The 15310-nt window shown below is 55.7% G+C and overlaps 1 protein-coding gene and 1 pseudogene across 1 annotated transcript; one reads left to right on the top strand and one right to left on the bottom strand.

Moving 5' to 3' along the window:
* LOC131093377 (uncharacterized) overlaps positions 1-15310 on the bottom strand; it is a 1138058-nt pseudogene that overhangs the window by 617127 nt on the left and 505621 nt on the right.
* LOC131093434 (class II histocompatibility antigen, B-L beta chain-like) lies at positions 388-3024 on the top strand. The gene is made up of 5 exons (XM_058040602.1): positions 388-472; positions 955-1224; positions 1886-2173; positions 2747-2853; positions 2954-3024. The coding sequence occupies exons 1-5, from the start codon at positions 388-390 to the stop codon at positions 2960-2962; spliced, it is 759 nt and encodes a 252-aa protein (XP_057896585.1). The 3' UTR covers positions 2963-3024.

Below are 15310 nucleotides of genomic sequence, written 5' to 3'. Positions count from 1 at the left end.
GTGCCTGGCATCGGGCCAGCGTCACCGCTCGCCACGGGCAGCCCTGAGATGCCGCGCACCTGGGCACGCATTGCTGGGCTCACCTGAGCTCCCACCTGCCCAGCGCCCCAAGGTTCCCCCTGCCCAAAAAACCCCCAGCCCGGGGCTGCAGCGTCCCGGAAAGGCCTCAGCCAATGGCAGCGCAGGCAGGAGGCGGCACAGCCAATGAGAGCTCGGGGCGTTGGATTGCCTCATCGGTTGCCGGGCAGAGCCCGTGGCCGATCGCTGGCCCCAAGCGGCGGCAGCCAATGAGAGCGCGCGGCGCTGCCGAGCCCGCCCTGCTCCGGACTGGCGCTCCCAGCGCAGCGCGGCTGCTTTGGGGCTGCTGCTCCCTGCCCGGCCCCGGCCATGGGTCGAGGGGCGGCAGCTGGGGCCCTGCTGGTGGCACTGGTGGTGCTGGGAGCCCCCCCGGCTGCGGGCGCGGAGCTCTCGAGTGAGCGGGGAGCGGGAGGCGCTGGGACAGGGGGGAGAAGGGGGAAAAGGGGGCGAAGGGGGGAGCCCGGAATGGAGGAGGAGGAGGAGGAGGGGACCCCCAAAGGGAGAGCGGGAGGGGCTGAGGGGTGGGGGGAGGAAAGGGGAGGAAGGGGTGGGAGAGGGTGGGGAAAGGGGGAAAAGGGGAGGGAGCGCCTCAAATCGGTGAGAGAGGGGGCTGGGAATGGCGCATTTGTAGTAGAATGCGGAAATGGGACCCCAAAATTGATTTGGGAGCGGCCGGAGGTGGGAGGGGAGAGGGTGTTGAAGGGGAAATGGGGGAAGGGCGGCATAGAGGAAGCGGCAGCGCGGGCAGGAGCGTCCCATGGCAGCCGTGGGGCACAGGGGGTGCGGAGCGGGGATCCGGGGTGGCCCCCGGAGCTCTAGGGGTGCTGCTGGGGGGTGCTGAGGGGGCACCGCTTGAGCTGTGTGCTGCACTCACAGGCGTGTTCCAGTTGATTTTAAAGTCCGAGTGTTACTTCACTAACGGCACAGAGAAGGTGAAGTTCGTGGAGAGGGGCATCTATAATCGGCTGCAGCACGTGATGTTCGTCAGCGACGTGGGGCACTACGTGGGGTTCACTCCCTTTGGGGAGAGGTTTGCGAGGGAGATGAACAGCGACCCGGCCATAACGGAGGACGCACGGACTACGGTGGACTGGCTCTGCCGGTACAACTACAAGTTGTCCACTCCGTTGATCACGGAGCGCCGAGGTGAGCGCGGGGCAGACCGTGTCCCCTCGGGCCCTGCCCGGCCAATGACCCTGGAGCACCTCAAAACTTCCCTGGGAATCAGCCCAGAGCCCTCAGCCCTCCTTGTGCCCATCCCCGGGGCCTCTAGACCCTCCTAGTTCCCTCCAGTCCATCTCAGTCCCTCTCAGTGCCCCCCCGCGCGTCCATTTCAGCGACGCGTGAAGTTAACGCTTGCTAGCCAATGAGATCTCATCTCTTTCGTGACTCATCTGTTGTTAGGCAGATCCGCATCGTCGAGTGCCCCGCGCTCTACTCGGCCTCGTAGTGCCGCGCACTTCATTCCCTGTTCCTCCCAGTGCCACCAAGATCCCTCCCAGTGCTATTCCAGTCCTTCCAAGACCATGCCCAGTGCTATCCCCAGTCCCTCCCACTCCATTTCCAATCTATTCCCAGTTCATTCCCAGTTCACTCCAAGAGCTCCACCCTCTATCCCAGTGCCCCCCATCCCCTCACACTCCTCTCAGTGCCACTCAACTCCCTCCCAGTCCCTCCCAATCCCTCAGCAGTCCTTCCCAGTGCATTCCCAGTCCCCCTCCAGCCCAGCCCAGCCCTCACCTCTCTCTCCCAGTGCCCCCCAGCTGATCCCAGTGTGTCCCCGCTCTCTCTCTCGCTCCTCTCCCAGTGCCCCCCAGCGTGTCCATCTCGCTGGTGCCCCCCTCGAGCTCCCAGCCCGGCCCCGGCCGCCTGCTCTGCTCCGTGATGGATGCTCTGCTCCGTGCTGCCATCCAGGTGAGGTGGTTCCAGGGCCAGCAGGAGCTCTTGGAGCACGTGGTGGCCACCGACGTGGTCCCCAACGGGGACTGGACCTACCAGCTGCTGGTGCTGCTGGAAACGCCGCCCCGGCGCGGGCTCAGCTACAGCTGCCAGGTGGAGCACGTCAGCCTGGAGCAGCCTCTGAGGCGGCACTGGGGTACGGGGGAGCCCCTGGGGGCGCTGGCAGAGCCGCTGGGCTGTGCTGGGAGCCACTGGGAGGGAGCTGGAGAGAGCCGGGCTGGAAGTGGGAGAGGGGCTGGGGGCTGGGCAAGGGCTGGGAAGGGGTTTGGGGGATGCTGGGGAGGATGGGATGGGCTTGGGGGGGCGCTGGGTGTGACTGGGAGGGAGTTTGGGGGTGCTGGCTGTGACTGGGAGGGATCGCAGTGAGCCCGGAGGGGCTGGAAGGAGATCGGCGATGGCAAAGCGGGGCTCGCCATGAGCTCGTCGGTGCTGGGCACAGCCTGGGAGGGCTCTGGCTGAGTCCTGCTGGGGCTGCCAAGGGACTGAGAGAGGCTTTGGGGGTCCTGGGGCGCTGGGGACACCTGGGAGGGGGCTGTGGGATGCTGAGAGGGACGGGAGGGGCTTTGGTGGCTCCTGGCCAGGCCAAAAAGGGATCGGGGGGTGGTTTCAGGGGGCCCTGGCTGGGCTGGGGGCCACAGGGAGGGCGCTGGGAGGGGCTCGGGGTGTCGGTGAGAGGTTTTGGGGGTGCTGAGCCCTGCGGACCCCCCAGAGATGCCGCCGGACGCCGCCCGCAGCAAGATGCTGACGGGCATCGGGTGCTTCGTCTTGGGCTTCGTCTTCCTGGCGCTGGGGCTCGGCTTCTCCCTGCGCAAGAAGGTCAGGGCGGGTGCCGGGGGTGGCGTCCCCGCCGTGGCGGAGCGTGTGCGCTCCCGCCGGGGCCCCCAGCCTGGTGTCACCCCCTTTTCTCTGCCCACAGAGCTCCTGAGCCGGCGGCGGCCGCAGCCCCTCCCCGTGGGCTCGGGCCCGGCCGGGACCCCCCGCTCCGTCCCCGCTCCGCTGATTTTGGGGGGGTCCCGTGTCCCCCCCAGCCCCGCTGGCGCTCTCCCCCCGCCCAGTGCCTGCTCCCAGTGCTCCCAGTAAAGCTTCCCAGTTGGGCCCGGGCCCGTTTATTGGGGGGCGATGGAAAGGGGTTTGGGGGGGGGCGATGGGACGGATTTGGGCAAAGGGAGGGGGACAAAGGGTGGGGGCTTGGCCCGGGGGCAGGGGTCGCTGCCCGCGGAGACCGCAGTGCCCGGTGCGGGACGAGCTCCGTGCGCCGCTCCATCTCCATCCCCCGTGGGAGGATCCACGCTGGATAATCCCGGGTGACCCCCAGGGTCAGAGCCCCCGTGTTGGGAACACACCTGGCTGGGGGTTCCACATCTTCCTGGCCCCCCCTGGACACCTCGATGAAGGCCGGGGGATCCCCGCTACTTTTCTTGTTTCTGCTCCTCTCCTCATCTCCCCCTTCTCTTCCCCCGGTTCAATCCCTCCCCTCCCATCCCCCCCTGCTCCTCCTCCCGCCTCCTTCCCCTCTTCTCTCTCACATCCCCCAACCCTTCCTCAATGGTTTCTTGAAGGGTCCAGTTCCATCTTTGCTTGGCTAAAGCCCTGAGGGCTTTTCCAGCTTACTTCAAGACTGCACTCTCAGACTGAGAGTGGGGAGTCTTGGTGCTTGGTTTCCTCATTCCAGCTGCCTTTGACAGGGTTTGTTTCTGTCCTCAGCTGATTTTGGCCTCTGCGCTCAGCTCAGCCCTGAGCAGGACCAGCGCAGCTCCATGGTGGGCACGGCTCACTGGATGGCCCCAGAAGTTGTGACCAGATCTCCTTATGGCCCCAAGGTGGACATCTGGGCCTTTGGCACTGTGACCATCGAGATGGTGGAAGGAGAACCTCCTTACTTCAGGGAAACGGCGGCCACGGTAAGAGGCAAATTCTGCAGTGGCTGCAGAGGCCTGTGAGCACAGGGGGACCCTGCACTGGGAGCAGCAGCTGGAGGTTTCTGCACATGGGAAGGGAATTCCCAGAGGACTCCAGCCTCAACACAGAAGAGTATTCCTCAATCTCCAGCAACAATTTGCATTGGGATTTATGTTGTTGCAGCTCTTCTGGCTGTGAGGATGACCTGAAAATGTGAAGCAAGTGTATCAGGTCTAATGTTACCTTGCAAGAAAACCCCACACCAACCCCACAACCCGCCCCCAAACCCAACAAGATTTCTGCAGCAGTTTCTAAAAGAATTTGTGAGATGATTTCCCCCCTGATTCTTCTCACTGGAAAACTTGTTGAAAAAATGAAGATGATTGTTTAACATTCCCAAAGTCTAACATATTTCTTTCCAAGTCCAAGCTACTTTCTCTGTGTCACCAAGCCTGAGCTTTCAGCATCACAAACCTCCTGTTTCTTGCCTGGCAGTGTCTGGGATGGGGCATCAGGAATGCATTTACTTGAGCGTCAGTGGCACTGCAGAGATGCACTTGATGTAAGAATCCTCTGAAATAACACAGGCAGACCACACTGACTCTGGAAAACGGCCTGTAAAGCTGGTGTCCACATTTGGAGAAGCAAAATGTGCTATTTCTGATGGAGGTTCCTACTGACAGAGTCAGCCAATGAAACTGGCTCTCAATGTGAGATCATTTGGATGTTGCAGTGGCTGTGGCAGCCCCAGGGTTTGAGTTTTTTGGTTGGCATAGCAAAATGAGCTCTGAGCAGCATCTGTGGCAGGGAGGAAAGTGCCCCTGGAGCTGGGGCTGAGGCCCTGGGGTGGATGTGAGCCCGTGTGGGTGTGAAGGGAGCTGGCAGAGCGCTGAGTTTGCTTTCCCTGCAGGCTCGCGCTCTGATCCGGCAGAACGGGACCCCGCAGCTGCAGGAGCCCCGGCGCCTGTCGGCTCTGCTGCAGGACTGCCTCGAGTGCAGCCTGGAGCCGGACGAGGAGCGGCGCTGGGCTGCCCAGGAGCTGCTGCAGCTGAGGGCCAGGGGCTGCAGGGGAAGCAGCAGCGCCAGGGAGGGGTTTTCTTGTGGGGCCCCCTCCGACAGTCTCCAGTCTGGCTGCGTTCCACACGCAGAGCAAGCAGAACCCTCGCCTGCTGTGGCTTGGCAGGCTCCTTTGGAGCTCATCTGGGCCTGGTGCCCCACAGCGAGCAGGGACATCTTGTGAGATGCAAAGCTGTGTTTCGTCTCACGTACAAGCAGGCGATGTGTGTATCTGTGAATGCGAAATGTGTGGACCCGGACAATGGGAGAGCTGTGAATTCTAATAATAACATAGGAAAATAAAGCACGGAAAAAGGCCTTTGTACCTATCTTTTGTTTGCAAGTAACCCTAGTTGATTTAGGAGCATTGGAATTAGGGTGTTAAAGATGTTGATTTTTGATTGCATTTAATCCATAAAAAGCTCTGCAATAATAACCTTTTGAAGTAAAATTTTAGAATATTACTTGTATCCTTGAAACTATAGCTTTGGAATATATATAAAGGAAATATGCCTATCTCAAGCCTTATTGAAGCAGAGAAAAACAGCTTGAGAAAGGAACATGAATATCACCTCAAGGGTTTATGGTTTTGACCGAAGGAAAGCTGGATGTCACTGTTATGAGATTTATAGTCTCTGCAATTAAAGGGTGGGCACACATCTGGGGAGCTGGAGCCCACCAGATGGGAGTCGTCTTTCTTCTTTCAGAAACTGGACCATCACCATCTGGGGATAATCCTTTGAGATACATCCTGAGAAATTAAAATCACAATAGTGTATAGAATTGTGATGTAATAATTTGGAATAAAAATTGCTGATGAGTAAAAGATTGGAAATAGAAACTGCTGAAAAAAACTGATGAGTACCCCTATAAATACCTGTAACCATCAATTATCGGTGTGCAGTTGGAGGGAAAATTTCCCGCACTGTATGGCTCATACTTTACCATATTAAATAATAAATTGATCGCTGCTTGAATATTGGCCTAGTCCAGCTTCTTATTCATAAAATCTTCAAGCAGGTCAGGGGGCTCAGAGACCTGCCTGACCTGAGCTTGGATGTTTCCAGGGAGGAGGCACCTCCCACATCTCTGGGCACCTTCTGTCAGTGTTTCCCCACTCTCCTGGTTAAAAAATTCTTCCTTAGATCTAATCTGAGCCTGCTTCCCTCTCCTGAGTTTCAAACCATTTCCCTTTGTCCTGTTGCAACAGAGCCTGTGAGGAACTTGACTCTGGAAAGTAACAGTTCATTTCTTTCCTTTTTATCCTTTGGGCAGCACCCATTTTTATCATCAGCCAAGCCTCTCTCCAGCCTGACCCCTCTGATCACTGCAGCGGAGCAACTGAGGGAGCAGCGGAGGAGATGAAGCCCTTGAGGACAGCTTTCAGTTATAGTAGTCAGGACAACTAGATAGTTATAGTAGTTAGCACTGTAGTTGGTTATGGTAGTTAGGACAGCCTGTTTGTTATGTCAGTTGTTTGAATAAAAACTCTCTTAACCCTCAACTGCCTTGCCGTGTCCCTTCCTTCTCCCGCTGTGCCTCAGCTGCCCGGAGCAATGTGAGGGGAGAGCGGGCCCAGCCTGGCCCAGAGCTGAGCCCCAGCAGAGCCCTGGCAGAGCCCAGAGCAGCCTCGGCCCCTGCAGAGTCAGCCTGGAAGGAGGCGCTTGGAGCCTTCTCGGCTGCACCCGGCTCTTGGTTACAAACTGGGTGTGCTGGAAAATGCCACCGGCTCTGCACAGGGCAGAAGGGGCCCGGGGAAGGCCCAAGTGCTCCATGCAAGGGAAAAACCTGCCCTGGGATTGTTATAAATAACTGGGTAGTGTTGGCTTTTGCTATTATGTATTGACTTCTGCAATCTATTCTTAACCACACTGATTTTGATAGAGTGAAGTTTGTAATCACTTTTATCTGCTTTTGCTATAGTATAATTTGCCAGCTTTTTGTGGCCAATGCCCTGGCCCCTGTGTAGCTCATATCCTCAGAACATCATTTATGGATGATATTTTAGTTTGTGGACAGCATGAAAAACATAAATTATAGTTTTGGATATGTTGCAAAATATTAAAGTGGATGTCATGTGTTGTGCATTAGAATGTTAACTTTTGCAGAAGTAGCTGTAGTTGTGAAATAATAAGTAATGCTTTTAATTTTATTTTTATAAATAACTGACAATAACACTTCAGAGATGTTTGTGAAATAGATAATGTTCCTTCAAGTACTTGTAGAAGTAACTAAAACCGTCTGCATGGTCAGATAACATTTAAAGAAGGGATGTGATGAGGAGCCCTGCCACTGACCCTTCCCCTGTCAATAACTGTCACCTGCTGAAACCACAGAACAGGGGCCCTTGTGAGGGAGTGACACACAATCCTCAAAACAGCAATCCACGATTCCTGCACGTGCTCTAAAAAGGCGAGTGGGGGGTCAAAACAACCTAAAGAATTCCTGGAGCATGTAAACGTGTTCAAAGAAATGTTTGAATATGTATAACCATTATGAATATGTATTTGAACAATACAATGGAAAAACCAGACAAGAAGAGTTGCTGTGGTTAACCAGTGTGCCTCTGGCCATCGCTGAGCACCCAGTGCTGTTACTGATTTGTCCCTTATTATTCCTTATTAAACTTACAAAAATTCTAAAGAGTGAGGCTCCTTTCTCACAAACCCAAGGTGCTCACCCCTTGTTCTTCCCCCAAAACCAGGATTTGTCAATCCTAACCTTTGTCTGGATGGAGGAGAAGGAGGCTGCAAGGAAAAGGAAGATGCACTGGTGTGGAGGCCCATGGGAGTCTCAATCTCCCACCCGTGGGGGACTGGTCCCCAATAAGAAGAATAGATTTCAAGGTTATGGTGAGAAGCTTGCTTCTCCCATACATCTTTGCAGGCACATGCTGATTTATGGAAAGTTATGTTACCCCATTGGCCCATTGGCCTAATTACCCTAGTTCAACCCCTGTTACCCACCTCTGGTTAGTCTCTAGAATGTTCTCCCTCTCTGTCCCTCCATTGGCTCCAATTTACTGCATTCCTCTGCCCCTGTTTCCCTATTAGCTGACCCGACCCTTAACCCCTCCTTTGCCCCATTTTCCCCCATATCCATTGGACCCTGACCCTCAGCTCCACCCTCACTACCCCATCTAAAAACCCCCTGTGCCCTCAGCTTGCACCCTGTCTTTGTCCCTGGGCCCTGCTCAGCTCTGTCCCCTGTTCCTGTACCAATAAACCCAGTTTGCTGCAGATCATACCCAGACCCATCCTGCTGACTTTGTCAGCTTTATAAAGCAGCCGTGAGCTTCGGGCTCCAGAGTGCTGGACGCTGCAAGGGCCTCGGCAGCGCCAGGACGCTCCAGGCTGGGACAGCCAGGCAGGGCAGGAGGAATCACTGCCCCTTTCCCCTCTCTGCTGCTCCATCTCCCAGCCCAGCATCGCTGCAGGACAGCCTCACTGCCATCGCCATCCTGCCAGGGATGGACTGGGGGGATCTCCTTCCCCTTCCCTCTGGCATGGAGGCAAATCCCATCTGCTTCTTGTCCGCCCTCGTTCTTCTCCTCATTCTGTCCTTCATCCATCCATGTTCCTCTCCCATCTCCTTCTCCCTTGTTCCTTCTTGTTCCTTCCTCTCCTCCTGCCTTTTCCTTTTCCTTTCTCCCTATCTCTCCCTCTCCTTGTCCTTCGTCCCCCAGGCACTGAGGTGCGGACAGAGACCAGGGAGAACAAATCCCTGCCACAGAACCTCGTGGAAGAGGCCATTTGGAACGGCTCCATGGTACAGGAATCCAACGGGGAGGAAAAGCCCTAGAGATCCCACACGAGGAGGGGCTACAAACGTAACCTGGGGAGCTGTGAGGAGGTAAAACCCTTCCTGTGCGGGGAAGGATGTGGGGAATGTGAGAAGAGCTTCAGGCGGAGCTCAGCCTATTCCTGATGCCTCCAAAAACGGCGCTGCCAGATGCAGAGATCCCTGGGGATGCAGAGATCCCCCTGCAGCCCCCGGAGCAGCCACGCTGGAGCACGGCGATGACTGAGAGGAGGCTGTGACCCCGCGGCCAGAGGGCCCCGCTGGAGCAGCCTGTCCTGGCAGGACTGACCCCGGGGAACAGTGACCCACGCTGCAGCACTTGGAGGGGGCTGTGCCCCGTGGGATGGACTCAGCTTGGAGAAGTTCCTGGAGAAGTCTCCGGTGGGAGAGAGCCCAGGGTGCAGCAGGGGAACGACTCCTGTCCCTGAGCAGAGGGAGAAGCCCCGGGATATGAACTGAGCCCGGCCCCATTCCCTGTCTGCGGCACTGCCGGGGTAGGAGGTGGAGCTGGGAGGAGGGAGGCGTGGGGGAAAGCTGCATTTAAGGCTCTTCACTTACTTCTCATTATCCTGCTCTGAGATTTTGGGGTTTTCTGTCAGAAATCTCTCCCCTCCCCCGCTCATCCACAGGGGTTTTGGGCGGTTTTCCCTTTTTGGGGGAAATCAAAGCGATGCACTGATGCTCCTAATTAGGACAGGAGAAGTGAGGCTCCAGGGCTTCCCGCTGAGCCGGAGCCACCGGAGCCGCAGTGCCGGGAAAGCCGTGGCGGGAGCTGCGGAGAAGTTTGTTTGTGTTTTCAGCTCAATCCCCCTCGGGCCCGGGCCCGTTCCAGGGCTGTTCCTCAGCTCCGGCTCTACCCTCACGCAGCCCGGGGGGCCCTGAGAGCGCGGGGCGGGGCTGTGCCGTGTGCAGAGCCCGCCCCTGGCTGGGATTGGACGATGGTGCCGTCAGTCGTGGTTGTGGCGTGCTGATTGGTGGGAGCGGGGCGGAGCAGGGCCCCGGTGGCGGGCTGAGGGCGGCCGTGGTTGGGCAGCGGCGCCATTGTCGGAGCGTGTGTGCGGGCCCGTGAGCGGCGGCAGCGGCCGGAGCGCGGTGAGGCGGCGGCGGAGCTCGGAGGCGGCCGCAGCGCAGGTGGGAGCCGCGCTGGGTTGTGCGGGGGCTCGGGGCTGGCTGCGGGCCTCGGGGGCGGCAGGGGGCTCGGCCGGGTTCGTTATGCCGTGCCCAGCCCGTGTTGCCGCTGGCGTGAGGGCGCTGCGGGAGCGGCTGCCCGCGGTCTCCTTGCGGCCGCTGCCTCCGCAGGAGCCGCTGCCGGAGTAGCGCTGGCTCGGCCCGGTTGCTGTGGCTGGGACAGAGGGGGCTGCCCCGTGCCCGGGGCTGTGCGGGGAAATTGCCGTGGCCGGAGGTTTCTGTGCCCAGAGGAGACAGAAGAGTCCTGTAAAAGTGACTTTATTGCTGAGCAGAGGGAGAGGCCGTGGGGCATTTGCCGTGCGCTCTCTGCCATTGTTGTGGTTCGCAGCCTCCTCTGTATCCTCATTTTCCTGGCCTCATCTCCCTCTCCCTTTGCCCACTGGCTGAGGTGCTTGGAAGGTTCAGATCTCCCCATCTGCCAACTGCTTGTCCTCGTTAATGTGCATCCTCACTTTTGTATAACAGCCCACATTCACGGCTCTGTTAAGTCTTTGTTCTTCTGGAAGTTTAGGAATTCAGTGGCACTTTGAGGAGCTTTCTGTGTCAATTTCTAACATTTTCTAAAACTGATGGTTTCTCCCATTACTTCCATATCTACAAGTCCCTGGCCCTATCTCCAGGCAGACTCACTCATTGACACTGTTTTTTCTTCCTGGGTCCTCTTAGGATTTGGCATTATTCTCAGTGCTCTCATTCCCTGTCCTTCTGTTCCGTTTCTGGATCAGGAGGCCTGGCTGCCACCTGCATGCCCTCGCTCAGCTGCTGAATGAGTTGCACTCTCAAAGTGTGGAGCATGGTAAAAAGGTGTGAGTTGCTGTAGCTCATCAGAGGAGAAATAGCATTCGTTTAACCCTTGGTCTGCCAGGGAACCACAGAACCGTGTGCCATTCCCATGCTTTTCACGTTTGCACTGGTTCATGAGATGGGATTTTTTTTTCCGTTGTTTGTTTTTTTTTTTTTTTCCTCCCCTTTTCCTTTGTCATCTATTTGCCAGCAGCAGTTTGAGTCATTTAATTTTCCACAACCTCTTCCTTTTTCTGCTAACAGATGATCTGATCCCATCCCATGGTTAAGTGTTGTGTTCCTCATTTCAGTGGATTGCTCAGCAGGAGGGTCAGGAGCTGGAGCTGTCTGGTTGGTTATTATTGCCAGGACAGCTTGTAATCTAATCCATTGAAATGAGAAATGGGTTCTGTGGCTCCTGATATGAATTGGTTAGGGTTCCCCGGGGCTGGTCCATGGTGTTGTAGGATTTGTTCTGCTGGCTGTTCATCTTTTCCCCATTTTTGGCCACTCTCTCCAGCCAGGGCTGCATCAATTGACTGCTTTTCTCTAATTAAATCATCAAATCCTTGGATTCCCAACTGATTTCCCTGAATATTTGGTAGCAAAAAACACCCAGTGCTCTAATATACCCTACGTAACACAGACAGTGACAGCACATGTTGGTGTGGGCAGAGGGATGATCCCCCCCATTTATTTATAGTGAAGTTTTCCCAACATTCTCCTTTTGCTGTTTCCCTTTGCAGCTTCACCCGTTTGTGTTGCAGGGTCAGATATCCTCCCCATGGGCTCTGCCTTGAGCTGTGCAAATTCCATCAGTGCCAGCAGGCAGAGCTTGGGGTGAGGGGCAGAGGGAATCAGCCCAATTCCTGCCCCGGGCAAGAGACCCAGGTACATTGTCCACACTTTGCCCAGCAGTGTTCATTTGCATTTTTAAAGCTCCTCTCCAGCCTGACTAGAACCAAAGGATCTTTCCCAGGCAGTAATCTAATGACTCCCCTGTTCCTTTCCCACCCACTTTCCCTTGCCTTTTTTTTTGATGCCTTTTTTTTTTTTTCTTGTTTTTAAACAGTATTCTGTTGACTGTTTATGAGTTAAAGCGTGACCTTTAAATCTCTTCTAGTTTTGTTGCTGGTCGTTATCTCTGTAGGTATCTTTTGGACTGTTCCCAATCTGTTGAGGTGTTGAACTCATCTCTGTTGAGTGGTGTAATACCCCTTAAGTAAAACCTTTAAAATCCCTTTCCCAAAGGCAAAGACAAACCAAGCCTGAGCAGAGAAATAAGATCTAAAAGAACCAAACTCGGTACATTTTGCAGCACTGCAATGGCAGGCAGCCCAGAGTGTGGGTGTCAGTGAGCCCCAGAGCTCAGTGGCTGGAGATGGCAGAGGAGGGTGGCCAGGATTGCAGAGGATTCCAGGCGAGGATCTGTGGGCAGGTGCAGGGGCTTGGCCCGCTGTGGAGCCCTGGCCGCTGCTGCGTTGCCTTCAGGGCAGGCTGAGGGGCGGCCTCCCATCCTCCTGCTGCGGGCGGGAAGTGCAAATCTCCGGGGCTTCAGAGGCCTTCAGGCCAGGCTGAGGGGTCCCCCCGTGTTGAGCTGTGCTGGCGGCTGTTTCTGGCCTCAGGGACACTTGGCATGGGCCCCTTGGCCACCAGTGGTGCTGCTTTGCACTCCTTAGGCAGGAGCCGATGTCCTGGCTGGGTGTTGGCAGCAGCAAAGTGCCAGGGCAGGCTGTGTGCCAGCCCAGCTTCCTTTGGGAGAATATCCCTTGATATCTGCACCAGTGGTTGCTGAAGCAGTGAGAATTGCTTTTGTCCCCCTGTTAGGTGCCATGGTGTCAGCAGAAGATGTTGAAGCCTTCCTGCTCGGGGCATTTCAGTGCCAGGCTCTCACAAGCACCCACAGCTGCGTGGGTTGAGCAGAGCATGGGGTGGTGACCTGCGCTGTGTCTGATTCCCCTTCCTTCCCTCCCCTGGAACAGGGTGTTGCTTTTAGACGCCACTTGTCCTGGTTGCTTCAGAGTACTTTGGAGAGGCTCCATATCTAATTTTCCCTCTTTCCCTGGGGCTGCCAGAACTTCAGGGTTCACTTCAACATAGGCCTGGCCAGACATTTGACACAGAGGTGCAATAGAACTGGCCTCTGCATCACCTTTTATAATATTAATTTGTGTTCCAAGTTTAGTGATCAAATCCCTTCCCAGTGAATCATGATAACAATTAGGACCAAGTAAAAATTCATGCATTTCAAATCCCTCTCCCAGATGTAGCAATACTGGTTGAATAAAACCACGCATCTTTCCCACTTATCTCCTCACTAATCAAACATATCTTTAGCATTTTCCTCCCCCATATGTCGAAGATTCAGAGTGGATTGAGAGGCCCCTGTGTCCATCGGGAAATGCCTCCTCTCAATGCAGACCCACCCTGAATGTTCTCAAGGGCTGCAGTGTGGAGGGTCCCTGGTGTGATGGGAGCTGTAACAGCCCTGGCAATCCATGTGCATCAAGGGGTGGACTTGCTGGTCCGGAGGGTGCTGCTGTCTGTGCTTGCAGTGTCCTTGTGCCCTGCAGCTGGAGCCCTGGTTCCTTGCCAGGGGCTGTTTGGGTGGGCTCTCCCCTGCCGAGGAGGGCAATGCCTCTGCCAGGTGCTTGTGGCCGAGCCCGTGCCCTGGGTGCTGGGGCCCCCTTGGGCCCTGGGGTTGATCCCTCAGGGGCTGTAGGAACTGTGCCATGGTCTCTGCCTTCAGCTTGGCCTTTTGCTGCTCCCTTCTTGCACTCACCTGCTGTGCCTTTGTGCCCAAGTGCTGCAGGGCCTTCTTGTGCCCCTCCTGCAGCCCCCTCAGTGCCTGTGGGTGCTTGTCTTGCTTTACAAGAGAGGTGTCTGCTCGGGAAGGCAGAAAAAGCCTCTCTCTGAATGCAGAATGCAACACCCTCTGTCTTAATTTCTACACTAGTGAAATCAAGAGGCTCTCAGACAAAGATATGGGAATAGGAATACCAGTTCTTTACCAGTGTGTATAATAAAGCAAACAAACACCAACAGCTGCGGCACTGACAGCAAACAGAGCCCGGACCCAGTCCCGGCCTTTGGGCTGCGGCGCTTTGCCTTTGGGTGCAGTTCCGGGCACGGCCGGCAGGGGCGCTGGTGGCTCCCGCGGGGCGGGGCAGCGCATCCCTCCCATGGGAACCTCTCTGAACGGAAATAGAGCAATCCCTTCATCTAACTCTTTCACTTTTTTACCTTCTCTAGCCTTTGTCCCGTGCTTTGAGACAGAATTTGGAGAGGGCTGACTTTTAACTGAGCTCCTAGTGTTTTGATAAGGTGCTTCCTGTGGAGAGAGAGAATTTCCCTGATCTGCTGGAGCTGTGGTTACCAAGGGGCCGTAACTCAGAGCAGGACGGGGTCAGGGGAGGATATCCCGCCGAGGCTCGTTGGGAGTGTGGGCAGGGTCTGCTTCTGGAATCGGCAGAGGGGGATCTTCCCGTGGAGTCCGAGGTGGAACGTGGGTAGCCCCCACATGGCTGATGGTGGCTGATCCGGCAGCTCCCGGCAGAGCAGAGGCAGGTGGGAGAGCCCGGCAGCAGCGGCGGTGCCCAGCGCAGGTGGCACGGGCAGGGCAGCCGGGGATGGGATGGCTGGGACACCCCCTGGGTGCGGTGGGCGCGGTGACCTCGGAGCAGGCGGCAGGACAGAGCAACCCCCATCTTCCCCAGCATGGCCGGCAGAGCGGCCGCGGGCCAGGCAGTGGGAGCAGGGCACACAAATTGAGCGACAGCGCCGGGGCAGGTGGAGCTGCCCTGGGCAGTGAGGCCGCACCTGGGATGGAAACCGGGACAGGCGGAGCTGAGGCGGGCAGCGAGCTGGGACCCGGGACAGGCGCCTGGGCCGCGAACAGAGGGGGCAAGACCTGCAGAGGATCCCACTCTCTTTATGAATTTTCCCCTTGTTCCTCTGCCTTTCATTTCCCTTTGTCTTTTCTTGTTTTGTCTCGGACATTTCTGATACTTTAAAGATTTTTATTCTCCTAAAATCTCCTGTTAAACATATGGCATATTCTCTTTCTTCTAGATTAAATGGGTTTTTTTAACAAAGAAACCCAGAACCTAACAAATCTAAACTTCTGCATGGATACTTTGAAATGGTCAACCAGCTAACTTGCAAACTCCTAATGTTTTTTTTTCTCATCATGTTTTTATTTATCCTTTGGGAAATTAAGCATCTTTCAGTTACTTGCTTTGCTACTCGAAAAATCCCAGTGCACCCATAGTTCCTTAAAAAATGACCACACAAATCTTGATTACCCCAGTGTGTTTTCTGATGCATGTCTTCTATTTTTTTCCTAGTAAGCACAGTTTATTAAGTAATTGTCTTCCATCAAGAAGTCTCTATTTCCCTGATTTATCTTGTTCACTTCCTGTCTTGTTTAAATCTTTTTTCTTGGCTTCCCTAAACTTTGGAATTTCCATTTTTTCCTCGTTTGGAGTTAATGTTAACATAACTCTTTCAGCTCCATTTTCTGCTGCATCCTTAGCTTTGTGCTCTG

The sequence above is a fragment of the Melospiza georgiana genome, chromosome 25 (assembly GCF_028018845.1).
Source record: "Melospiza georgiana isolate bMelGeo1 chromosome 25, bMelGeo1.pri, whole genome shotgun sequence".
Lineage (NCBI taxonomy): Eukaryota > Metazoa > Chordata > Aves > Passeriformes > Passerellidae > Melospiza > Melospiza georgiana.
This window is presented reverse-complemented; position numbering and strand designations above follow the sequence as displayed.

Bases quoted from the DNA above. Each gene is read 5' to 3' on its own strand.
- LOC131093434 (XM_058040602.1), top strand. From the start codon at position 388: ATGGGTCGAGGGGCGGCAGCTGGGGCCCTGCTGGTGGCACTGGTGGTG. The intron at 1,225-1,885 runs GTGAGCGCGGGG...CTCCTCTCCCAG, and splicing joins GTTGATCACGGAGCGCCGAG to TGCCCCCCAGCGTGTCCATC. The intron at 2,174-2,746 runs GTACGGGGGAGC...CGGACCCCCCAG, and splicing joins GCCTCTGAGGCGGCACTGGG to AGATGCCGCCGGACGCCGCC.